The following is a 26,722-nucleotide window of genomic DNA, read 5'->3' as shown; positions in this document are numbered from 1 at the left end:
TCCATTGACTACCATTACGCGACGGATTGCCACACGTCGCAACTGTCGCGCGACGGTAGCGCCGTGTTGTGGCGGACCGTCGGCCGCAAAAAAACGCTTTTTTGCAGCCGACGGATCGTCTTTCCGACCGCACATGCGCGGCCAGAACTCCGCCCCCACCTCCCCGCACCTCACAATGGGGCAGCGGATGCGCTGAAAAGCAGCATCCGCTGCACCCGTTGTGCGGCGGAGACAACGCTAGCGTCGGTAACCTCGGCCCGATGCACTGCGACGGGCCGAGCCCGACGCTAGTGTGAAAGAAGCCTTTATTGGCATCCTGCCCTGTGTTCCGTAGCAACATCAGTCCCTTCAGAGAGAATTTTCTCCAAAACAGGGCAGATAATCACAGAGAGAAGAAACCGGATCAGCCCGTCCAAACTGAGGCACTTAGTGTTTCTTAATGCCAATTTGTCCTAATGACCTTCTAAAAATGTTTCACTGTTAAGTTATACGGCTGTTTTGCACATTTTTTGCATTTGTTTGATGTTCTTATAATGAAAAATAATATAAACAATGTTAATCTGTTAACTAGAAGGTTTTGTGTCATTATATTGGTGAGATTACTGAAGAGCCGATTCAAGAGCCGAAAGAGCCGATTCCCAAAAAAAACCTCGAAGTCCCATCACTAGCAAACTCAGGGAGCTTTCCGTCTAGCGGTTGCCCTGGTAACAGGTGAATGTCAATTGGAGCCGGAACTAAGAGTTTAGTGTTCTGTTTCCAGTGAGGAGACATACGGCGGCGCACCCATAGAGACAGCTGTGCTGAGACCACGTGACGGAGAGGACGCATGTGAGGGTGCGGGTCGGCACCGGGGGGGAAGGCAGGAGTGTGAGCACCGGGGGGAAGGCAGGAGTGTGAGCACCGGGGTAACCTCCCGCGGTGTGACCGGTAAGGACCCACGGAGGAGAGGCGGACATGACACAGAGAGTGACCGCAGGGTCTGCGTCTGCTCCTGTCACGTGGTGCTGCCTCTCTTGTCACTTCCCTCTGATTCCTGTCAGTGAATGGAAACTTGTTCTGCTCCAAACCAGGATTCTTTTTATCATCTTTTTTTTATTATTATTATTTCCTCCCGTGATAAAGGGAGGAAATAAAGAAAGCGCAGAAGGTGTCTGTGCCCTTGAGATGTTAAAGGGATGGTCCGGTGTAAACCATTGATTCCTGACCGATCGTGCTGTCAGAAGACCCTCCGGCCAGTCCCATTTATACGGTGGTCTGACCGCGCCCGTACGGGTGATCCGTGTGAGTCTCAGCCTCCCGCCAAGGAATAAGTCATTTCCTATCTTGTGGTCAGGTGAATTTTATTGTTACTTGACAATCCCTTTAATGCTGGAACGCCCCCTTTAAGAAGAAGGTCGTCGTTATCTTCTTGCGATGAAGTGATTGAGAACGCAGAACGATCTCTCGGGACCCCAGTGCCATTCCTCCTCTTCCTGCCGCTCATACATCCTCTTCTGGACACATCGGTGCCCCCGTTATTGGGGGTGAGAGTGTGGGGTGGTCCTTTCATTTCCATTGATTTTGGCTATGGGGCATCAGGGCGGCACGGAGACTGGAGAGCGATGGCGGTCACACCGGCCTCCCCTGATCCGCCCGTTACTGGATCTCCGTCAGATCACTGATCCCGGATCACCGCACCCGCTTTCTTCCCCTCTCGCGGCCGTGATACTGAATGTATTTGCTATCCGGGGGTTTATTATAAAAAATAAAATTGAGATTATAGAAAATAGAAGAAAAATAAAGCCTCTTAACCCTTTAGTGTCATGGTCTTCCGGGTGCAGATTATGACAGTGGCTGTTGGGCTCATTCAGTGGGAGGACCGTCCTCCTTTATATAAGGTCATTATGGATCCGGCTTATCGTCTTGGGACGTCCCCCTTTAATTGATCGTCCAGTACTTAATGGCCTCCAGTTAGGGATCGATATCGGATGAGTGTGGCAATCCCTCCATTCGCAGGTCCGTGTTGGTTGGAAGGAGGCGGAATAGCTCGGATACCGCGGCTCCTATAGATCTGAGCTGCTGCTGCTGCTGCACAAGTTGTACGGCTGCCACTTCTGATGTCGTGTGTCCCGCACCCCACCGCTCTGATGTCGGCGACATTTTGACGTGTTTCCTTCTATCGTTTACAGACTGGGCTGCAGCCATGGCGAGAGTCGTCCGCATCTTCAAAACTCTTCGTAACCACTGGAAGAAAAGCACGGTGGGCTTCTGCCTGCTGGCGTACGGAAGCAACTGGATGTACGGCAAATACTGGTAAGTGACCAGCGAGAAGGAAACGGGGATGATATTAGCACTTTCTATTAATCCTTAAGGGGGGGGGGGAGTATAAAGAAGCGATTACCTTCCCACAAGACTGCTGTTAGATCAATGGGGGTCCGACCGTAGAGGGGCAACGCAAAGACCCCATTCATTCTCTATGGGACTGCCTGGGATTAATGGGTATAGAGTAGATGAATGGAGCAGCGGCTGCAGCATTGAAACGAGGGTTACAAGACCCCCATATTGTATATAGGTGGGGGTCTCATAGACTATTTGAGCAGTAACAGGAACTTTTAATTCTTGGCACGGTGTGTATCGTGCATCGGTATAAAGCCGCTGATCACCATCAATCCCCATTAAATCTTATGTTCTGCCTCTTTCTTGCACAGTGATAATTTGCTGAGGAGGGCGGCCTGCCAGGAAGCACAGGTACGTCCCCGCACAGAGCTCCCCTCGCGACTTCTGCCGGTTTATAAATGGCATCGGTGCTTCTTTGTAAAGGCGATGTCACATCAGTAAATGATCTGTTCTCTACATCGAGGTTTTATTATATAAAAATCACTTTTCAAAAATATTTCTGGTAATTTGTTCACATTTTCCAACAATATTTTAAAGAATCCTGAAATCTTGCCCTTTTTGTTCTGTCCACTTAGCCATACAATAAGCTTCCACTTATGTACAGATCACTTCTCAGCAGTCTCATTATCATCACAGACAGGATTACAGTGACTGATAATGAATATATATATATAATAGAGAACACAGGATCCACCATTCACAATAGGTGATGTCACAGCTCACCTCCTCCTCCTCCTGTACAATGAATGATAATACCTCTATATACAGTAGATAACACAGGATCCACCATTCACAATAGGTGATGTCACAGCTCACCACCTCCTCCTCCTGTACAATGAATGATAACACCTCTATATACAGTAGATAACACAGGATCCACCATTCACTATAGGTGATGTCACAGCTCACCTCCTTCTCCTGTACAATGACTGATAACCCCTCTATATCCAGTAGATAACACAGGATCTACCATTCACAATAGGTGATTTCACAGCTCACCTCCTCCCCATCCTGTACAATGACTGATAACACCTCTATATACAGCAGATAACACAGGATCCACCATTCACAATAGGTGATGTCACAGCCCACCTCCTCCTCCTGTACAATGACTGATAACACCTCTATATACAGTAGATAACACAGGATCCACCATTCACAATAGGTGATGTCACAGCTCACCTCCTCCCCCTGTATAATGACTGATAACACCTCTATATCCAGTAGATAACACAGGATCTACCATTCACAATAGGTGATTTCACAGCTCACCTCCTCCCCATCCTGTACAGTGACTGATAACACCTCTATATACAGTAGATAACACAGGATCTACCATTCACAATAGGTGATGTCACAGCTCACCTCCTCCCCATCCTGTACAATGACTGATAACACCTCTATATACAGTAGATAACACAGGATCCACCATTCACAATAGGTGATGTCACAGCTCACCTCCTCCTGTACAATGACTGATAACTTTCCTGTGCTTTCCTATTTAGGTATTTGGACACCAGCTCATTTACCCCAATACAGCAGTGAAGAAGGCGACTGTTTTCCTAAATCCAGCCGCTTGTAATGGGTGAGGACGGGCGAGATTGGGAGAACCTGGGAGCAACTGATTTAAAGGATCGCTAATCCTGTTTACTGCACAGTGGATCATATACAGCGGGCAATACATGTTTCATTAACCCCTCCACCCCCATGTCAGTAGAACTAGTACATCATCTTGTGCATGTGAGGTATCCGTGAATTTCTGCACTGTTATCTGGGAGCGAATGATCGGGCTGATTGATTTCAACATGCCTTATCCTTTTGGTCACAGAGAAGATTTTCTGCGGCTTCTCACAATTATATATATATATATCTCATTCTTTACATATAGTTTAGGGTTTTTCTTCTATATTTTTTCCTATTTTTTTTTTCTTGTGTCTTGTAAGAAGTGGAGGCTAAAACGAAGACGCCCCATGTGTCTTCTAACCTTTTTGTGTGTTACTTACATGACATGGGAGAGGCGGACAGACCTCGGCACAGAGTCCTCTCTGCTTTTTAAAAGGGCAGCACCAGGTCAGACCTCGCTCCGTGTTCCGCCATTGATCTCTGTAATTAGAAGGCAGCATCACCTTTTACACTAATGGTTCATTTCTGTCTTGTAAGTAACGAGCCCCGGGCCGGCCGGGTGGCTAGCAGTGTTCTGCATTGGACTACGGCACATTGATTATTGATTGCTCCGTAATCACAGCCGGAAAGGTCGGCGCTGGTTTCCTACTGACCTTCAGCTTTCAGTCTGCGGTATGAAGATGTACGAGCTGAGAAAGGAAAAACCTGAAAAAGACGTCCACGATAAAGGGCATTGTCAATTCCCGCTCAGCTGTAAATGTGTCTGCATGATTGTGGTCTCCTACCTTTCCTGGTAGGGCTTGCTGGGAGCTGTAGTGTCAAAATGAGTTGGAGAAATCCTCCATACCTTATGTAATGACAGGCAGCGCTGTCTGTATTAACATCATGCACAGTTTAGGCAGTGCTATATTCTATCATTGCAGGCAAAGACAGGAAGATGGTACTGTCTGTGCCTATATGTATAGAGAAAAACAGGGAGGCAGTACTGCCTGTGCCTATATGTATAGAGAAAAACGGAGGCAGTACTGTCTGTGCCTATACTGTGTACACGGGTGCAGTACTGTCTGTGCCTATACTGCGTACACGGGGGCAGTACTGTCTGTGCCTATACTGTGTACACGGGGGCAGTACTGTCTGTGCCTATACTGTGTACACGGAGGCAGTACTGTCTGTGCCTATACTGTGTACACGGGGGCAGTACTGTCTGTGCCTATACTGTGTACACGGAGGCAGTACTGTCTGTGCCTATACTGTGTACACGGGGGCAGTACTGTCTGTGCCTATACTGTGTACACGGGGGCAGTACTGTCTGTGCCTATACTGTGTACACGGAGGCAGTACTGTCTGTGCCTATACTGTGTACACGGGGGCAGTACTGTCTGTGCCTATACTGTGTACACGGGGGCAGTACTGTCTGTGCCTACACTCTGTACACGGGGGCAGTACTGTCTGTGCCTATACTGTGTACACGGGGGCAGTACTGTCTGTGCCTATACTGTGTACACGGGGGGCAGTACTGTCTCTGCCTATACTGTGTACACGGGGGCAGTACTGTCTGTGCCTACACTCTGTACACGGGGGCAGTACTGTCTGTGCCTATACTGTGTACACGGAGGCAGTACTGTCTGTGCCTACACTCTGTACACGGGGGCAGTACTGTCTGTGCCTATACTGTGTACACGGGGGCAGTACTGTCTGTGCCTATACTGTGTACACGGGTGCAGTACTGTCTGTGCCTATACTGTGTACACGGGTGCAGGACTGTCTCTGCCTATACTGTGTACACGGGGGCAGTACTGTCTGTGCCTATACTGTGTACACGGGTGCAGTACTGTCTGTGCCTATACTGTGTACACGGGTGCAGGACTGTCTGCCTATACTGTGTACACGGGGGCAGTACTGTGTGTGACTATACTGCGTACACGGGGGCAGTACTGTCTGTGCCTATACTGTGTACACGGGGGCAGTACTGTGTGTGACTATACTGTGTACACGGGGGGCAGTACTGTGTGTGACTATACTGTGTACACGGGGGCAGTACTGTGTGTGACTATACTGTGTACACGGGGGGCAGTACTGTGTGTGACTATACTGTGTACACGGGGGCAGTACTGTGTGTGACTATACTGTATACACGGGGCAGTACTGTCTGTGCCTATACTGTGTACACGGGGGCAGTACTGTCTGTGCCTATACTGTGTACACGGGGGCAGTACTGTCTGTGCCTATACTGTGTACACGGGGGGCAGTACTGTGTGTGACTATACTGTGTACACGGGGGCAGTACTGTCTGTGCCTATACTGTGTACACGGGGCAGTACTGTCTGTGCCTATACTGTGTACACGGGGGCAGTACTGTCTGTGCCTATACTGTGTACACGGGGGGCAGTACTGTGTGTGACTATACTGTGTACACGGGGGCAGTACTGTCTGTGCCTATACTGTGTACACGGGGCAGTACTGTGTGTGACTATACTGTGTACACGGGGGCAGTACTGTCTGTGCCTATACTGTGTACACGGGGCAGTACTGTGTGTGACTATACTGTGTACACGGGGGCAGTACTGTGTGTGACTATACTGTGTACACGGGGGCAGTACTGTCTGTGCCTATACTGTATACACGGGGCAGTACTGTCTGTGCCTATACTGTGTACACGGGGGCAGTACTGTCTGTGCCTATACTGTGTACACGGGGGCAGTACTGTCTGTGCCTATACTGTGTACACGGGGGGCAGTACTGTGTGTGACTATACTGTGTACACGGGGGCAGTACTGTCTGTGCCTATACTGTGTACACGGGGCAGTACTGTGTGTGACTATACTGCGTACACGGGGGCAGTACTGTGTGTGACTATACTGCGTACACGGGGGCAGTACTGTCTGTGCCTATACTGTGTACACGGAGGCAGTACTGTCTGTGCCTATACTGTGTACACGGGGCAGTACTGTGTGTGACTATACTGCGTACACGGGGGCAGTACTGTGTGTGACTATACTGTGTACACGGGGGCAGTACTGTCTGTGCCTATACTGTGTACACGGGGGCAGTACTGTGTGTGACTATACTGTGTACACGGGGGCAGTACTGTGTGTGACTATACTGTGTACACGGGGGCAGTACTGTCTGTGCCTATACTGTGTACACGGGGGGCAGTACTGTCTGTGCCTATACTGTGTACACGGGGCAGTACTGTGTGTGACTATACTGCGTACACGGGGGCAGTACTGTGTGTGACTATACTGTGTACACGGGGGCAGTACTGTCTGTGCCTATACTGTGTACACGGGGCAGTACTGTGTGTGACTATACTGTGTACACGGGGGCAGTACTGTCTGTGCCTACACTCTGTACACGGGGGCAGTACTGTCTGTGCCTATACTGTGTACACGGGGGCAGTACTGTGTGTGACTATACTGCGTACACGGGGGCAGTACTGTCTGTGCCTATACTGTGTACACGGGGGCAGTACTGTGTGTGACTATACTGTGTACACGGGGGGCAGTACTGTGTGTGACTATACTGTGTACACGGGGGCAGTACTGTGTGTGACTATACTGTGTACACGGGGGGCAGTACTGTGTGTGACTATACTGTGTACACGGGGGCAGTACTGTGTGTGACTATACTGTGTACACGGGGGCAGTACTGTCTGTGCCTATACTGTGTACACGGGGCAGTACTGTCTGTGCCTATACTGTGTACACGGGGGCAGTACTGTCTGTGCCTATACTGTGTACACGGGGGCAGTACTGTCTGTGCCTATACTGTGTACACGGGGGGCAGTACTGTGTGTGACTATACTGTGTACACGGGGGCAGTACTGTCTGTGCCTATACTGTGTACACGGGGCAGTACTGTGTGTGACTATACTGCGTACACGGGGGCAGTACTGTGTGTGACTATACTGCGTACACGGGGGCAGTACTGTCTGTGCCTATACTGTGTACACGGAGGCAGTACTGTCTGTGCCTATACTGTGTACACGGGGCAGTACTGTGTGTGACTATACTGCGTACACGGGGGCAGTACTGTGTGTGACTATACTGTGTACACGGGGGCAGTACTGTCTGTGCCTATACTGTGTACACGGGGGCAGTACTGTGTGTGACTATACTGTGTACACGGGGGCAGTACTGTGTGTGACTATACTGTGTACACGGGGGCAGTACTGTCTGTGCCTATACTGTGTACACGGGGGGCAGTACTGTCTGTGCCTATACTGTGTACACGGGGCAGTACTGTGTGTGACTATACTGCGTACACGGGGGCAGTACTGTCTGTGCCTATACTGTGTACACGGGGGCAGTACTGTCTGTGCCTATACTGTGTACACGGGGGCAGTACTGTCTGTGCCTATACTGTGTACACGGGGGCAGTACTGTGTGTGACTATACTGTGTACACGGGGGCAGTACTGTCTGTGCCTATACTGTGTACACGGGGCAGTACTGTGTGTGACTATACTGTGTACACGGGGGCAGTACTGTCTGTGCCTATACTGTGTACACGGGGGCAGTACTGTCTGTGCCTATACTGTGTACACGGGGGGCAGTACTGTCTGTGCCTATACTGTGTACACGGGGGCAGTACTGTCTGTGCCTATACTGTGTACACGGGGGCAGTACTGTCTGTGCCTATACTGTGTACACGGGGGCAGTACTGTCTGTGCCTATACTGTGTACACGGGGGGCAGTACTGTCTGTGCCTATACTGTGTACACGGGGGGCAGTACTGTCTGTGCCTATACTGTGTACACGGGGGCAGTACTGTGTGTGACTATACTGCGTACACGGGGGGCAGTACTGTCTGTGCCTATACTGTGTACACGGGGGGCAGTACTGTCTGTGCCTATACTGTGTACACGGGGGGCAGTACTGTCTGTGCCTATACTGTGTACACGGGGGGCAGTACTGTGTGTGACTATACTGCGTACACGGGGGCAGTACTGTCTGTGCCTATACTGTGTACACGGGGGCAGTACTGTGTGTGACTATACTGCGTACACGGGGGCAGTACTGTCTGTGCCTATACTGTGTACACGGGGCAGTACTGTGTGTGACTATACTGCGTACACGGGGGCAGTACTGTCTGTGCCTATACTGTGTACACGGGGGCAGTACTGTCTGTGCCTATACTGTGTACACGGGGCAGTACTGTGTGTGACTATACTGTGTACACGGGGGCAGTACTGTCTGTGCCTATACTGTGTACACGGGTGCAGGACTGTCTGTGCCTATACTGTGTACACGGGGGCAGTACTGTCTGTGCCTATACTGTGTACACGGGGGCAGTACTGTCTGTGCCTATACTGTGTACACGGGGGCAGTACTGTGTGTGACTATACTGTGTACACGGGGGGCAGTACTGTCTCTGCCTATACTGTGTACACGGGGGCAGTACTGTCTGTGCCTATACTGTGTACACGGGTGCAGTACTGTCTGTGCCTATACTGTGTACACGGGGGCAGTACTGTCTGTGCCTATACTGTGTACACGGGGGCAGTACTGTCTGTGCCTATACTGTGTACACGGGGGCAGTACTGTCTGTGCCTATACTGTGTACACGGGGGCAGTACTGTCTGTGCCTATACTGTGTACACGGGGGCAGTACTGTCTGTGCCTATACTGTGTACACGGGTGCAGTACTGTCTGTGCCTATACTGTGTACACGGGGGCAGTACTGTCTGTGCCTATACTGTGTACACGGGGGCAGTACTGTCTGTGCCTATACTGTGTACACGGGGGCAGTACTGTCTGTGCCTATACTGTGTACACGGGGCAGTACTGTCTGTGACTATACTGTGTACACGGGGCAGTACTGTCTGTGACTATACTGTGTACACGGTTGCAGTACTGTCTGTGCCTATACTGTGTACACGGTTGCAGTACTGTCTGTGCCTATACTGTGTACACGGGGGCAGTACTGTCTGTGCCTATACTGTGTACACGGGGCAGTACTGTGTGTGACTATACTGTGTACACGGGTGCAGTACTGTCTGTGCCTATACTGTGTACACGGTTGCAGTACTGTCTGTGCCTACACTCTGTACACGGGGGCAGTACTGTGTGTGCCTATGATGCATACACGGTTGCAGTACTGTCTGTGCCTACACTGCGTACACTGGGGCAGTACTGTGTGTGACTATACTGCGTACATGGACAGGGATGCAGTACTATCTGTGCCTACACTGTATACAGGTAAATACACAAGGGCAGTGCAATCTGATACTACATCGTTATAGAAAAGACTGGAAGGACAGGATGAACCTTCGCCTCTTTACACACAGTCCCATACATGTCCCTCAGTGCTGGGGATCCCGTGTGGGAAAGCTCCATAGGAGGCCGCCATTATCACTGTATACATCAATACTGTTATTGTACTATATACTACAAGCGGGTGAACGATCACAGGCTCCAGTCCCCTAAGAAGACTAAAAATAAAGTAAAAATTGAAAAATTCAATCGTTCTCTTTACTCCTCCCCCCCCCCCCATTAAAAATCAACTACTAAACACATTTCTCATCACCACATCCATAATGTCCGATCTATCAAAATATAACAATCAAATTTTTTTTTTTCCCAGCTTCACTGTGCTTGAATTTTTTTTTTCCCAGTACATTGGTAAAGTGAATGGTCTCAAAAACAGAGAATGCAAAAGCCCTCATACAGATATGTCGAGGAAAACCTAAAAGAGCAAAAAAACATTTTGCCGGTATGATACACTTCCTGCCGTGTGCACAGTACTACCTGTGCCAACATTAGAAACCAGGAGGCAGTACTACCTGTGCCAACATTAAAAGCCAGGAGGCAGTGCTACCTGTGCCAACATTAGAAGCCAGGAGGCAGTGCTACCTGTGCCGACATTAGAAACCAGGAGGTAGTACTACCTGTGCCGACATTAGAAACCAGGAGGTAGTACTACCTGTGCCGACATTAGAAACCAGGAGGTAGTACTACCTGTGCCAACATTAGAAACAAGGAGGCGGTGCTATCTGAATCAGGAAGGCTGCACTGCTCTCAGCTCTTGTAGGTGCATCATCCTATGCAAAAACATCTTCCTATGTGGAGGAAATATATTGCCTGTATTTAGGAGGAGCTGTATATGATGAATTTTTGGTTTTACCCCAAACAACAATTGTCTTGTATTTTGTTCTTTTAGAAAAGCCAGGACCCTCTTTGAGAAGAACGCTGCCCCTATACTGCATCTTTCTGGGATCGATGTCCATGTGGTGAAGGTACAGTAGGTTCCATTGACTTCACTAGGTAAAAATCTAAGAAAACCTATGATTTATGTTCTATGTCCCCACCAGGTCTGAACAAATGTTAAGTGTTTGTTTTTTCGTGCTGCGCCTCTGCAGGAATAGTGAGGCATTGCAACTACTAAAATCAAGGAAACTTTCTTTATCAAGGTTCATGGCTGGAATATAATGACTTAAGACTCGCAGACGTCAGCTGTGTCTCCACTAAATCTTGGGTCCTTGTGCACCGTCTATATAAATGTTGGTAGTAGAGCCACTGTGCTGTTCTGCTTCCTTTCTTGGTGTGGATCATACAGGTAGCATATGAATTTTATATCCTAGTACAACATTGTGATATCGGCAGGAAGATTGTAATGTCACGGAATGTTGGGATGTCGGCTGGAAGGTTGTAATGTCATGGAATGTTGTCATGTCGATGGAATGCTGGCAGGAAAGTTGGAATGTTGGAATGTTGAGATGTCGGTGGGAAGGTTAGAATGTCGTGGGATGTTGGCGGGAAGGTTGGAATGTCGTGGAATGTTGTCATGTCGATGGAATGCTGGCAGGAAAGTTGGAATGTTGGAATGTTGAGATGTCGGTGGGAAGGTTAGAATGTCGTGGGATGTTGGCGGGAAGGTTGGAATGTCGTGGAATGTTGGGATGTCGGTTGGAATGTCGTGGAATGTTGGGATGTCGGCGGGAAGATTGGAATGTTGGGATGTCGGCGGAAAGGTTGTAATGTCACGGAATGTTGGGATGTTGGCAGGAAGGTTGGGATGTTGGCGGGAAGTTTGGAATGTTGGGATGTCGGCGGGAAGGTTGGAATATTGGGATGTCAGTGGGAAGGTTGGAATGTTGAGATGTCGGCATGAAGGTTGGAATGTCGGGATGTCGGTGGGAAGGTTGGAATGTTGAGATGTCGGTGAAATGTTGGCAGGAATGTTGGGATGTCGGCGCAATGTTTGTTATGTCACAGAATGTTGGGATCTCATGGGAGAATTTCAAATGTTTACAATGTTAATTCCTAATGTCTGATGACGGATTTATCAGCCAGTGTAAGGAGCAGGATCTGAACCCGCTCCACACAGGGCAGTGGTCGGCTGTTTTATACAGTCAGCACCTGCCTCTAACAGGATCTCCAATTGCTGCTGTCAAAACACCAAAATCTTGTTGTCGGTCTCGTACAGCAGCATTGAGGTAGCATAACCTTAGTGGAATGTCTGTTTGGGCGCCCAGTAGACCACCCACGACCAGGACGCAATGAGTTAGCATGGCAGCAGGCAGCCCACTAAAGTCTCTCCCCGCTTCATTCACGTGAAGCCCCTCTACCGACTGTTCTTCATAAGAGACCTTCATTTTCTCATTGCAATACTGAAGCGCTGCATTGTGTAGGACGAGCGATCACTGAAGACTTGTCTGTCCTCGGGGCTCCAGGCTGCAGTCACTGTGACCTCAGACTTGTAACTCCTCACACCGTGCATAGTGCCCGCTGTCAGGACTCGCTGGCGTTCGTTTGGCAGCAAATCTGCAATATGCTTCCTCCAGTCCACATTCAGACTAGAGGAATTAGGCCTCGTGCACGTCTAGTTAGCATATGACCACATGTATGCAAATCGGATACTTTTGGTCATGAGGCCGGCACAGGAGAGTCCTGACAGTGCGCACTATGCACGCTGTAAGGATTCACAAGTCTGTACTTACACAGAGTGACTGCAGACTTCAGCCCCAAGGCCAGATAAACCCTTTAAAACCTATTTGGCATCGCCGCATCATTAAAACTCCGATCTGTGAAAATCAAAAATTAAATCAATCACTAAACGCCATAATGAAAAGGAGAAAAAAAAATCGACAGCCAGGATTGTTTTTCTTTTTGTCTCACCACACCTTCAGAATAAAAATGCAATAAAAAGCAATTAAAATGTAGATAAAAATAATAATAATAATTGAAAGGGCAAAATTGAAAAATTGCGCGGTTAGAGGGAGTCCTGTGTTGAGGATCTCTTGTCCCCAGTGCAGCACGGTCACAAGGCGAGTGTCCCTCTCTAGGCGTCCTGTCCTACATTGCACAGGCACCCCGTGGCGATGGTCGGGCTCCGCGTAACGCCTCATTTACCCAAGTTTTCCTTCACCGGTTTGGATTGATTATTACGCCCCGTAGAAACACTTGTGGTTGTGATGAAGGACTCGCTGCCTGGGGACAAAATCCTCGTTACAAAAAAGAAAATGCGCCTTTAGGAGATTGTCAGTGTAATCACCCCCTCATGATGTGGGATGAACGCCACATACTAATGTCCCCCTGAGGCCGCAGAACTCGGCGAAAAAAATAACAAAACGCTATGCTAATTTACTAAAGTACAATTGGCCCCATGGTAAACCGTTACCCTCCTTACCAACTCATCCGCCATATAGGTAATCCTGCCACGTTATACGAGTCACTACAGGCGGTGTGTATACCGCATATTCACTAACCGCAGGAATCAGGGCAAATGTTATAGTAGTTATATTCTTCTATATAGGAGCAGTATTATAGTAGTTATATTCTTGTACATAGGAGCAGTATTATAGTAGTTATATTCATATATAGGAGCAGTATTATAGCAGTTATATTCTTGTACATAGGGGGCAGTATTATAGTAGTTATATTCTTGTACATAGGAGCAGTATTATAGCAGTTATATTCTTGTACATAGGGACAGTATTATAGTGGTTATATTATTGTACATAGGGGCAGTATTATAGTAGTTATATTCATATATAGGGGGCAGTATTATAGTAGTTATATTCTTGTACAAGGGGGCAGTATTATAGTAGTTATATCCTTGTACATAGGAGCAGTATTATAGTAGTTATATTCTTGTACATAGGAGCAGTATTATAGTAGTTATATTCATATATAGGAGCAGTATTATAGCAGTTATATTCTTGTACATAGGGGGCAGTATTATAGTAGTTATATTCTTGTACATAGGAGCAGTATTATAGCAGTTATATTCTTGTACATAGGGACAGTATTATAGTGGTTATATTATTGTACATAGGGGCAGTATTATAGTAGTTATATTCATATATAGGGGGCAGTATTATAGTAGTTATATTCTTGTACAAGGGGGCAGTATTATAGTAGTTATATTCTTGTACATAGGGGCAGTATTATAGTGGTTATATTATTGTACATAGGGGCAGTATTATAGTAGTTATATTCATATATAGGGGGCAGTATTATAGTAGTTATATTCTTGTACATAGGGGCAGTATTATAGTGGTTATATTATTGTACATAGGGGCAGTATTATAGTAGTTATATTCATATATAGGGGGCAGTATTATAGTAGTTATATTCTTGTACAAGGGGGCAGTATTATAGTAGTTATATTCTTGTACATAGGAGCAGTATTATAGTAGTTATATTCTTGTACATAGGGGCAGTATTATAGTAGTTATATTCCTGTACATAGGAGCAGTATTATAGTAGTTATATTCTTGTACATAGGGGCAGTATTATAGTAGTTCTATGTTTGCCATTTCCTAACATTATAGACGTTTGCAATCTCTGAAATTTTCCGAGATAAGTCACCTGCCCACCAGTATTTATTCCCTTCTGTAAAGTTTGCGCCCTCGGATGTGCCGGCTGGTTTTGGAGGTCACGGTATCAGCCGGCTGCGGACCTTTTCAAGTCAGCAAAGAAAATTGCAAGTGGAAAGAAGGGAGAGGAGGGGGAATTGGAAATGCAATCAAGTGTTGCAGATTAATTAGAGCGGTATAGAGCAACCTCCGTGCTCCAAAATTAGAAGACTCTTTCTATTCGGCTTGCCGTGAATGTTAAGCAGAGAGGTCTGTGGAAAGCAACCATGGGGGGGGGGGGAGTTTAACTCCTCTGTCCAACTTTTGGACATGGGGCATGTATTAATGTACAGTATGGCGGCGCAGGAGGCTTATATGGGGATTTATAGGTGGACAGTTACTTTTCACCGATGTGATAGAAATCTCTACCGGCCCATGAGTGTCCCTACGGTCAAGTGACAGATCGGGATAAGCAGCACTTTGAGGAGGACCATTTACCAACCTCTGCTTGGCAATAGACTTTCTGGTTTGATAGAATATTTTGACAATGGCTGACTGTACTTGGGAAGAAGCTCCTGCGTCCCCCCACCAAACCGAACACTGGATTTTGCTCTTAGATGAATTGTGATGTTATAAACCTCCGTCACCCATCTACTAATACTTTCCCTGTCTTTGAGAAGCAGTTGGGACCTCCTCTGCGCCGTATTAATGGAGACCAGTCCTGTCGATTTCTAACGCCTCCTCCCACTCCTCAGTGGAGACATTGACCACGTCCCTCTCCCATTGGCCCTGACCAACCATTTTTTTTTTTTTTCTTCAGTCCCTGATTTCTCCATTCCCCAAATCCCCCCCCCCCCCCCCCCCCCCCAGATGTCACAGTTCCCACAAATTCGGATTATCCCAAAGAGGAGTGTACTTCAAGCAGTCCTGCGTTCCCAGCCATTTTTTTTTACATGTCCACCAAATTTTATGAACCAAAAAGAGACATTCTCGATTTACCCATGAATTTATGATATTCGAACAAATGTGATATATTGTTCTTGACCCCCCCCTTACCCCCCCCCCCCCCCCATATGATTTAATACTATCATCCCTGTTTCCTGAGTAAGGTTCATTAAAAAGGTTCATTCTACCCAAACCTGACCAAAGTACCATAGTTTTCCCCCAAGCGCTCACTTTATTCCTTATATTAATTACCAGAGGACTTAGATTCAAAGAAGTATTTACATTGCCAAGATTTAATATTAACATTAGTATAGTTCTTCTGATTCGCTATGTCACTTACCCTATGTGCAGGGCATTGCCGTAGCTTAGGTATCCATGGCTGCAAGCACTAATTGTTGCATAAATAACTGTCACTATATGAGTTGTTGTAACCATGGATACCTAAGCTACGGCAATGCCCCGCAGAGGAGGTAAGCGACATGGCTAATCAGGAGAACTATACTACATTTCTAATTGAAGGTATTTGATAATATTATTATATCCTGACATATAGTCGATTTTTTTTTTTTTTTTCTTCTTTATTCCCGTACCTAAACCCCTTTATTCCCAGAGGTTTTCTAATTATACACTTGGTTCAATTGCAAGAGCAACAAGTAATGGTGATAAGGGGCAGCCCTGTCTTCTCCTAAAATGCCCGAATCTATCAGACATCTCCCCATTAGCCCTTATTGTAGCCGTCGGGGTCTTCTATAATAGCATAATCCCCTCGATGAAGTTGGGGCCGAACCCCATCTCTTTATAGAGCACCATTGTCCAAGGCCTTGGCGTCATCGAAGGAAACAATTGATGTACTTCTTGGGTTGGCCTGAGCCTCTTGCAAATTTAGGAATACCCTCCGTAAATTAATGGCCTTTGATTTTTGAGGGCATAAACCCAGCTTGATCTGAATGTGTTACCGTGGAGAAGACAGTGCCCAGCCTCGTCACCAGGATCGTTACCTCTGACATCAATAATGACCTAGGTATATGTGAATTCGGTAGCGCCTTCTCCTTCACCTCCTTGGGTTTAACCACAATTATTGCATCGCTTAGGGAATTCTGAAACCTCCTCGCTATAAACGCATCGTTGCCCCAATGCCTCCACAAACAGCTAGTATATTTCTATTGAGAGGCCATCCGACCCGGGTGCCTCGTCGTTGGACATTTTAACCACTGCCTGTTGAACTTCCTCCAACGAGAGAGGGAATTTCTAAAAATTCCTCATCATTGTCCCCCAACATATGGAAGCCTATCCCAACCAAGTACTCCAAGAGTTTGTCCTGCAGGTGGTTAACCCTGGAGACGTAGAAACCTTGTACATTCTCCAGTATTTAGAAGTTTGGGTACTGATGTTCCCCTCTTTATCTCTCAGATTAAATTTCCAGCCAAGGAAGTATTTATCCTTAGTAGGATCTACTTGCATCCAGAACATTAGAGGGAATCAATAAGACAATGACCTAGGGCCATATTCAATATCTGACAAAAGCGGTACTTTAGAGGCGTTACACCATACCATATCTATTCTTGGTAGGGATTGACATGTCGACAAGGCTCTTGCAGAGGGAAATCTCATCTTTCATGGCCACTTAAGTTGTAAGACGGTTAAATGGAGATGTACAGTCTTCCTCTCCCGCAACCTTATTTTCTACAAATATCACCCATAATTGTGAAGGAGATATCTGGGCAACCAGGGATTTTTACGAGAAGCCTAGATGGTTCCACCAGGGTCTTGATAGTATCAAGCCACCGGGTTGCTGGTCTTCACCTGGTGCCTTCTACTCTTCCGACCTTGATGTCCTTCTCCAGTGATTGCTTTCTTTTCATACGATATGTCCACAGTAGACAAGTCGTAGCTTGGTGATCTTTGCTTCGAGGGACATGTCTGGTTTAATTAGTTCCAAAATTTATTTCTTCTTCTTGCCATCCATGGTATTGATCACATCCTTCTCCAGCATCAAATTGGCCAACAATGATACATTCAAGGTGGGACACTGTACAACGCCCACCGACAAACCTGCCCTTGTCATCTCTGACCGAATCTATACGTTTAGAGAGAATTCTCTTTTGGATCTGGAGACAAACCGTCCTTGAGTAAATCCCATCCAAGATCTACGTAGCGTGCTAATGGATTCATTATGTTTCATGTGTTTCTCGTGCAGTCCAACAATCGCCGACTGATGTTCAAAAATGGCGTGTCTGAACACTGTCTCTCATCTCCTGGATGTTCCACCAGAGACTTCCACTTAAACCTAGGTAGTAGAAAAAATACCAAATCTTGTTAACAAAGCATCATGACGCCAGGCAGCTATACTGTACCCAGAAATATTTACATTTGCACACCAAGAGAAGACCCTCCCATCCCAACCCAACCCAGAACATTCCCTCACCCCCAAATTACGTAAACCTACCCTTAACCTTAAGGCCCGGGACTCAAAATGGCATCTAGCCATCCAATACGCTCCCATGCTGAGTGTGAACAACCAGCGAACACGCTAAAAATTAAACCTCTAAATCAAAGCTCACTCAGTTAGTGAACCCACCTCCGAAAACAAGTGTCAAGAGAAGTCCATCTTCCGAAAACTCAAGGGCAAAAATAAAACCCACAGGCACAGTACTTATATAAGCAAAACAGCTTCTTCGATTGAAAGCGTCTAAGACCTGAGATCTTCTATCCCTAATCTGTTGACTGATCTGACGCTCCTGAGCGTTAAGCCATCTAAGAGCGTCCTATGAGTTGTCGAAGAGAATGCAGTAGATACCAGAGCCACCACTCTCAACTTAGCGGGATAGATCATGGAGAATTGCAGACCTGGCGCACGCAGTCTTCTTTTGATATGTAGGAACATGGAGGCCCTCTTGCGCTGGACTCCACCGAAAAATCCAGAAAGAAAGAAATCTTTTGCCCGCCGAGAGTAATGTCTTGTTTCTCACGTGTCTTCCTCAGAATAATGTCTCTATCCTTATAATGTAGGATTTTTATCAAAATGAGCCACCTGTCCCGGTCTCATGGTGAGGACCCTGTTTGCCCTCCTTACCGCTAACAAAGGAGTGAGGCTCTCCTGTCCAAAAGAGTCCCTCAGCCATTTCTCAAAAAAGCTGTAGGGGTCACTTCCTTCTACATTCTCAGGTACCCTGACCAGTCTGACGTTATTGTGTCTTTTTTTACGGTTTGCCAAGTCATTAACCTTATCAAGTAGCGCTGCCACCGCCTGGGAATGTTTGAATGTCCTTATGAATGGGGGGGGGAAGAGCATCCTCCAGCTCGACAACTCTATCCTCTTGGGATCCAGCGTCATCTTCTTGGCCCATCTTTATGCTACAGGTCATAGCAGAACCTCAGCCCTGGACCCACCTCGGACAGCCAGAGACTTCTTCTGCCCCTCTGCCTCGCCTTCTATTCCCAAACGTCAGGCTCTTGGTGCTGGTGAGTGCAGGCTTCAGGACCCAGGTAGTTCTCATGACCGCGATCCACCCAGGCCGAGAACTCCTCACCGTCAGGGTTCCAAAGCACCTTCACGGGGAGGGAAAGTGTTGCCTCGCCGTGTCCTCTTCCGACTGTGACTTCCCCTCTCACCATCTCGAAGGGCAGGGCTGCCTCACTTCACGGCGTGCCACAGGCCTAGGTCCTTCCGACAGCATGGCAGTGGTCTTCGGGCATCAGGAGAGACCTCACAACGCACCGCTGACAATTCTTCCCCTCAGAATCTATTAGAGTGCAGTTGAAACGTCAAAATGTAGGGTTTAATGGAGGATTACTGTCCAGGATACTATGAGCTCTTCTTACAAGCACCAGAGCATGGCCATGCCCCTGAAATCTGTTTTTTAATATCTTACTTCTAGCCCGAGATATCCCACTTTGTAGTTCTAGACCTCCACTCTGTTCTGGGTCTGGCTGCAGCAGGAGCCTCCCCCCATTGTCTCTCTGCAGTAGAACATTAGGGTTTTTGTGCTCTTTCTCTTTGGCTGTTCTCTAACCTGTAGATAATAAGCAGATATTTAAAGCCAGCGGTGTGAATCATTAACCCTTGTCTCCCCTAGCGGGGAGTTTGGAGCCGTCCCAGTCAGGTGTTGCTTGCCCGGTGGTAGCAGTCTTATTACCCGCGCTCTTTTACATTACACATGGCAGGTGTTGCGCACATTAGGCAGCGTGCCAGCGTCTTCCAGAAATGCTGTGACAGGTCCGTGAGAAGAGCAGTGATTAACACCACGACCGCTAATTGCCATCCAGCTATTCTCAGTCGGCAGATTGTTGATTGTGATTTATATATAAATAGCGGTGACAGATTGGAGAGAGATTCTCGAGGATTTATAGACTAGAAACGTCCACAGTATGGCGGCATTTATATCCTTTATGAACCTTCAAATAAGTCAGATTTAAGGGCAATTTCCCTCTAAATTCTGGAGATAAATGGCACAGGCTTCCACTATTCACAATAGGTGATGGTCACAGCTCGCCTATTCCACCTCTCTGCACAAAGACCCCTGCACAGGTCATAGACTATGCCCATTACGCTCTCCAATAGAAGTAAGAGTACTCTCAAGACTACCGTTTCATATGGTAGAGAACCCATGTTTCCACTATTCACAATAGGTGATGGTCACAGCTGACTACTCCACCTTCCTGCACAGAGCATGCCCACTACAATCTCCTTTAAAAATCAAGGATGACTCGCTACTCACACTTTGTGATGATCACATAGCATGCCCGCTATATTCTTCCATAAAAGTCAATCACTTATTTCTCAAGACTATAGGTTACTATGTTGGGTAGCAAAGCATTGATAATAAATGATCACAGTTCTCTTCTTCCACCCTCCCTGCGCAATGGTCTCTGTACAGGTCACAGAGCATGCCCACTGTATTCTTCCATAAAAATCAATCACTCCTCTCTCAAGACTATGGGTTACTATATTGATAATAAATTATCACAATTCTCTCCTTTCCACTTCCCTGTACAATGGTCTCTGCACCGGTCACAGCATGCACACTATATTCTTCCATAAAAGTCAATCACTTATCTTTCAAGACTATAGGTTACTATGGTGAATAACAAAGCATTGAAAATAAATGATCACAGTTCTCTTCTTCCACCCTCCCTGCGCAATGGTCTCTGTACAGGTCACAGAGCATGCCCACTATATTCTTCCATAAAAGTCAATCACTCCTCTCTCAAGACTATGGGTTACTATGTTGGGTAGCAAAGTATTGATGATAAATGATTATCACAATTCTCTTCTTTCCACTTCCCTGCACAGTGATCTCTGTACAGGTCACAGAGCATGCCCACTTCTCATTAGAAATCAATGAGCAATTTTCAGACGGCATGTGCCTATAGTAGTTAACAAAGCATTGGAAGTAAGTGGTGATCAGAGTTCACCTCCGCACCCTCCCTGCATAATGGCCTCTGCATAGGTCACAGAGCATGCCCATTAAATTCTCATTAGAATTCGAGATATCTCCAGCCTAACCATGTACAGAAAATGAAAGCGGACTAGAAAATATAGATGATACATTTCCTTTAAATCTTCCAGACAGACTATGAGGGTCAGGCCAAAAAGATGCTGGAGCTGTTGGAAAGTACAGATCTAATTATCGTTGCTGGTGGAGATGGGACCCTGCAGGAGGTAAGAACGATGGGATCCAGACACATCCACCCAGACTAGATCCCTGGATCGAATCTTACAATATATGTCGCATACAGCCAATTTGTGACAGCTGGATTTCGATTGCAGCTCTGGAGGTGACGGAACGCCGCACGCTATGAGCACAATGAGCCGGAACACCAAGTAACACGACGGCCTTGTGTCTTGCAGGTTATCACAGGACTCCTCCGCAGGGACGATCAGGTAATGGCCTCCGATGCTGCATTGTGGGAATTCGTTACAGTGGATCAGTTGTAGAAAACCCAACACCAGGCTCTGTTCTTACCTACCCTGATACACTGCACCAAAACTGTCCCAACAGAACCTGGTTTGGAAGCAGGAGTGTTCTCATTCAGTGACAGCAAGCAGGAGTCTTGAACATTGCGAGAAAATAAAGCACAAGGCGTATTGGGGAGTTGTAGAGGTTTTTATACATCGATGTGATCTTCTGTTTTTCAGGCCTCCTTCAGTAAAATCCCGATTGGGTTCATTCCACTAGGCGCGACCAACACCCTGAGCCAAACCCTGTACCCAAAGTCCGATAACAAGGTTCAGTAAGTGTCCGCTATCACCTCTTTTATATGGAGGGTTGAGTATTGATGTGCTGTCAGATCCTCTGGTTTTCCCGCCTGTAGCTGCCTCCGCGTTCAGGTGACTTTTCACAAAAAGCTGCACGAGATGATATTGCTATTTCTGGTCGTTATGAGCAGTGTAGATATGAATCCAGAAAGCCACATGGAAGACATACAGTAGCACTCAGCAGTGTACCTGTGAATCCAACTCATACACTACACACAGACAGACATGAGGGATTCCTTTTGTCTTTCTCTAGCAGATGTTTAGAAGCAGTAGTCTGGAGAACATTACACAGCAGCACTGAGCAGTGTACTTGTGAATCTAGCTCCCATGCACTACACACAGACATATGAGGTAATCCTATCATCTCTATTTAGAAAAGCAGCATGGAGGATGTTATACTGCAATACTGAGCAGTGTAACTGTGAATCCAGATAGCAGCAGCACTTAGCAGTGTAGCTATGAATTCCGCTCCCATACACTTCAAACACAGACATGAGGGATTCCTGTTTCCTATCTTAAGCAAAAGCAGTGGCAGCATGAAGGTTATTACACAGCAGTACCGAGCAGTGTAGCTGTGAATCCAGATAGCATTTAGGGCATGATACAGCAGTGTAGCTGTGAATCCAGCTCCCATACACTACAAACACAGTCATGAGGGATTCCTGCTCTCCTATCTTTATTTAGCAAAAGCAGCGGCAGCATGGAAGTCATTATACAGCTGTAATGAGCAGTGTAGCTGTGAATCCATCTCCAAAATTAGATATAACATTTACAAGAAAGCCGATATGGTCTATGGCTGTTCTTCTACTCTGTTCCTCACCTTCTTTTCTCTATAAACGTTAATAGGCAGCTGTAATTTGATCTCTGTGAGATGGTGGTCCGTTTTTGTTTTGACCAACGTGGATTTATAGCTTTTTATTTTTTTATTTTTTTGAGATTGGAGAGAAGTGGCTCATAAGTGGAGAATGAAGCTGATTTCTCTGATCAGATTTATTTCTATGGTAATGACGCCCAAATAGAGTGTCGCTCTGCTTTTCCAGGAACAGCTATAGTGGAAAAAAACAAACAAACTTGGATTCGGAGGGTAAAATCTTCTGTCCCCATCCTCGAATTGAAAAATCTCAGCAGCCTCTTCAGTCTTTCCCCACAGCATCATCCGATCAGCCTGGTCCTGACAAATAACCCGGCGCGTTTCGCTGATTACCGGCAGAAGCAATTTAATTTCTTTTGCGTTTTATTGCTCATAAATATGTCTCAGACGCATGCGGCCGTTACACAGCGGAGATGAGGGGCTGCACGTCGGCATGACTTACCCTTTACAGATTCGTCAAGTATCGGCACGCTTGTAAAGTTTTAATTGGCCCCCGTCTGTCTGTCCTTGTTTGACCTATACGGACACCGTCTCCTGTATGCTTCCGCAGTCAAAACAACCGTCTGGGACTTATCTAAGATATTAAAAAATAAAAAAAACAAGTGGGAAAGGGCTGAAGGACGGCTGCTTTTCTTGAAAGCAAAGGATTGGGCATATGAATTTAAGCTGCCCACTCCTACTCTAATCAGACATCTTCTGCCAGGAAAGGGTCGAGAGACAGATTAAGATGGGCATCGAGTCTCATCAAAATTATTAGGTTTGGGAGACTTTAATGTGTGGGAAAGAATTTTCCTTGAGCGCTAAGCTGTATGTGCCTTAAAGGGAATCTTTCAGCATATTCATACATATGGAAGCGGTGCCATGGCTGTGTAGGCGCTTGTCTCTCAATAAAAATGATACTTTTATTGTAGAAATCCGATGTTCCAGTCATGACAAATCTAGTGTACTAGTCGTATGCAAATTGGGCTGAAAGAAGCAATCCACTTCCTGCTTGATTTGCATATTAAACCTACCCTGATTACTCATGGCTGGTAGATCCGATCTCTACGAAACAGGTATCGTTTTGATTGGGAGACAAGCACCTACACAGCCATACCACTACTTCCATACGTAAAAAGGTGCCGACGGGTTCCCTTTAAGGCCTCTCCCCTTTAATAAAGGCGTCCTTTCATATTCTAGTAAATCATTTTCCATGAGTTATATGAATAATGTATATGGAGGGATGTCAGAACTCTTCCCTGATGTTGGCGTGAAGAAAGATTAGGCATATTAAACTTTGATATACCCAATCTTTTTTTTTTTTTCCTCCGGTTGGAGATTGAACATGGAGAGAGTGGAGTGTACATTGATTCATTGATTTCTATAGTTAATATTTTGTATCTGCCAGCAGGGAGGAAGTAAAGGGCTGCAGTATTTTTTAAAAATGGCGTTTAGTGTAGGAAGCTTCTCTTCGTATGTATCTTTCAGGCACATCTCCGATGCTACGATTTCCATCCTGCAAGGAGAGACCATGCCGCTGGATGTGCTGCAGATAAAGGTAAGGCGGCTCCCACCTCCCCTCTCCGTGCACATGTGCTGAAACACAGGAGATAATTGGGAGGGAAAAAAAGCAAAGCTTCAGTGTAAAGCACAGACGATTCTATCAAATACCGCAATAATACAGAACTAAACCAAACTGGAGGACGTTGATGCAGTTGCCTGAGGGGTGAAGTCCCCTTTCAGTAGAGCGTACGGAGACCGGTTAGATCCATAAAGCCTTTTCCCGCGCCGCCTCTGGAGCAGTCTCGCAAGGAGGAAGATGCATGATCCCGCTGGCAGTAAATTGGCCTAGATGAACGTGTTTATCCATCCAGCTCGGCCTCGCGCTCAATCCTAATTTTAATCCAATATATATAATGGCGCGTTTATCGATCCTGGAGGACGGTGAATAAAAACACCCAAAACCTGTCGGGAGAATAATCACGTCTCATTAGCTAAAATAAACGATATGTGACCGCCTGCACTAATCTCGCCGCTCTCCGGACCCAGGGCCGGCATCCATCATTAATGTAGAGGAATCCACGATATGTGACCGCCCGCACTAATCTCGCTGCTCTCCGGACCCAGGGCCGGCATCCATCATTAATGTAGAGGAATCCACGATATGTGACCGCCTGAACTAATCTCACCGCTCTCCAGACTCGGGGCCGGCATCCATCATTAATGTAGAGGAATCCACGATATGTGACCGCCCGCACTAATCTCGCCGCTCTCCAGACCCGGGGCCGGCATCCATCATTAATGTAGAGGAATCCACGATATATGACTGCCCGCACTAATCTCGCGGCTCTCCGGACCCGGGGCCGGCATCCATCATTAATGTAGGGGAATCCACGATATGTGACCGCCCGCACTAATCTCGCCACTCTCCAGACCCGGGGCCGGCATCCATCATTAATGTAGAGGAATCCACGATATGTGACCGCCCGCACTAATCTCGCCACTCTCCAGACCCGGGGCCGGCATCCATCATTAATGTAGAGGAATCCACGATATATGACCGCCCGCACTAATCTCGCCGCTCTCCGGACCCGGGGCCGGCATCCATCATTAATGTAGAGGAATCCATGATATGTGACCGCCCGCACTAATCTCGCCACTCTCCAGACCCGGGGCCGGCATCCATCATTAATGTAGAGGAATCCACGATATATGACCGCCCGCACTAATCTCGCCGCTCTCCGGACCCGGGGCCAGCATCCATCATTAATGTAGAGGAATCCACGATATACAGTGGGGCAAAAAAGTATTTAGTCAGTCAGCAATAGTGCAAGTTCCACCACTTAAAAAGATGAGAGGCGTCTGTAATTTACATCATACATAGACCTCAACTATGGGAGACAAACTGAGAAAAAAAAATCCAGAAAATCACATTGTCTGTTTTTTTAACATTTTATTTGCATATTATGGTGGAAAATAAGTATTTGGTCAGAAACAAAATTTCATCTCAATACTTTGTAATATATCCTTTGTTGGCAATGACAGAGGTCAAACGTTTTCTGTAAGTCTTCACAAGGTTGCCACACACTGTTGTTGGTATGTTGGCCCATTCCTCCATGCAGATCTCCTCTAGAGCAGTGATGTTTTTGGCTTTTCACTTGGCAACATGGACTTTCAACTCCCTCCAAAGGTTTTCTATAGGGTTGAGATCTGGAGACTGGCTAGGCCACTCCAGGACCTTGAAATGCTTCTTACGAAGCCACTCCTTCGTTGCCCTGGCGGGGTGCTTTGGATCATTGTCATGTTGAAAGACCCAGCCACGTTTCATCTTCAATACCCTTGCTGATGGAAGGAGGTTTGCACTCAAAATCTCACGATACATGGCCCCATTCATTCTTTCATGTACCCGGATCAGTCATCCTGGCCCCTTTGCAGAGAAACAGCCCCAAAGCATGATGTTTCCACCACCATGCTTTACAGTAGGTATGGTGTTTGATGAATGCAACTCAGTATTCTTTTTCCTCCAAACACGACAAGTTGTGTTTCTACCAAACAGTTCCAGTTTGGTTTCATCAGACCATAGGACATTCTCCCAAAACTCCTCTGGATCATCCAAATGCTCTCTAGCAAACTTCAGACGGGCCCGGACATGTACTGGCTTAAGCAGTGGGACACGTCTGGCACTGCAGGATCTGAGTCCATGGTGGCGTAGTGTGTTACTTATGGTAGGCCTTGTTACATTGGTCCCAGCTCTCTGCAGTTCATTCACTAGGTCCCCCCCGCGTGGTTCTGGGATTTTTGCTCACCGTTCTTGTGATCATTCTGACCCCACGGGGTGGGATTTTGCGTGGAGCCCCAGATCGAGGGAG

The 26,722-nt window shown here is 46.8% G+C and overlaps 1 protein-coding gene across 5 annotated transcripts in view; it reads left to right on the top strand.

The window, feature by feature from the left end:
• The first annotated feature begins 778 nt into the window (after positions 1 to 778).
• AGK (acylglycerol kinase) overlaps positions 779 to 26,722 on the top strand; it is a 42,907-nt gene continuing 16,963 nt past the window's right edge. For 2 of the 5 annotated variants that reach the window (XM_069763231.1, XM_069763232.1), the window contains exons 1-9: positions 809 to 927; positions 2,169 to 2,292; positions 2,688 to 2,727; positions 3,882 to 3,961; positions 11,160 to 11,235; positions 21,314 to 21,406; positions 21,596 to 21,628; positions 21,884 to 21,978; positions 24,342 to 24,411. In XM_069763231.1, coding sequence (XP_069619332.1) covers positions 2,183 to 2,292; positions 2,688 to 2,727; positions 3,882 to 3,961; positions 11,160 to 11,235; positions 21,314 to 21,406; positions 21,596 to 21,628; positions 21,884 to 21,978; positions 24,342 to 24,411 — 597 coding nt within the window. In that variant the 5' untranslated portion in view covers positions 809 to 927; positions 2,169 to 2,182. Of the gene's footprint in view, positions 928 to 2,168; positions 2,293 to 2,687; positions 2,728 to 3,881; positions 3,962 to 11,159; positions 11,236 to 21,313; positions 21,407 to 21,595; positions 21,629 to 21,883; positions 21,979 to 24,341; positions 24,412 to 26,722 lie in introns of all 5 variants that reach the window. The other 3 variants (XM_069763230.1, XM_069763229.1, XM_069763228.1) reach the window with 3 other exon arrangements.

Source organism: Ranitomeya imitator, chromosome 4, assembly GCF_032444005.1.
Source record: "Ranitomeya imitator isolate aRanImi1 chromosome 4, aRanImi1.pri, whole genome shotgun sequence".
In the NCBI taxonomy this organism is placed as follows: domain Eukaryota; kingdom Metazoa; phylum Chordata; class Amphibia; order Anura; family Dendrobatidae; genus Ranitomeya; species Ranitomeya imitator.
Note: the sequence above shows the minus strand (reverse complement) of the source record. Positions and strands in the feature narration are given on the sequence as shown.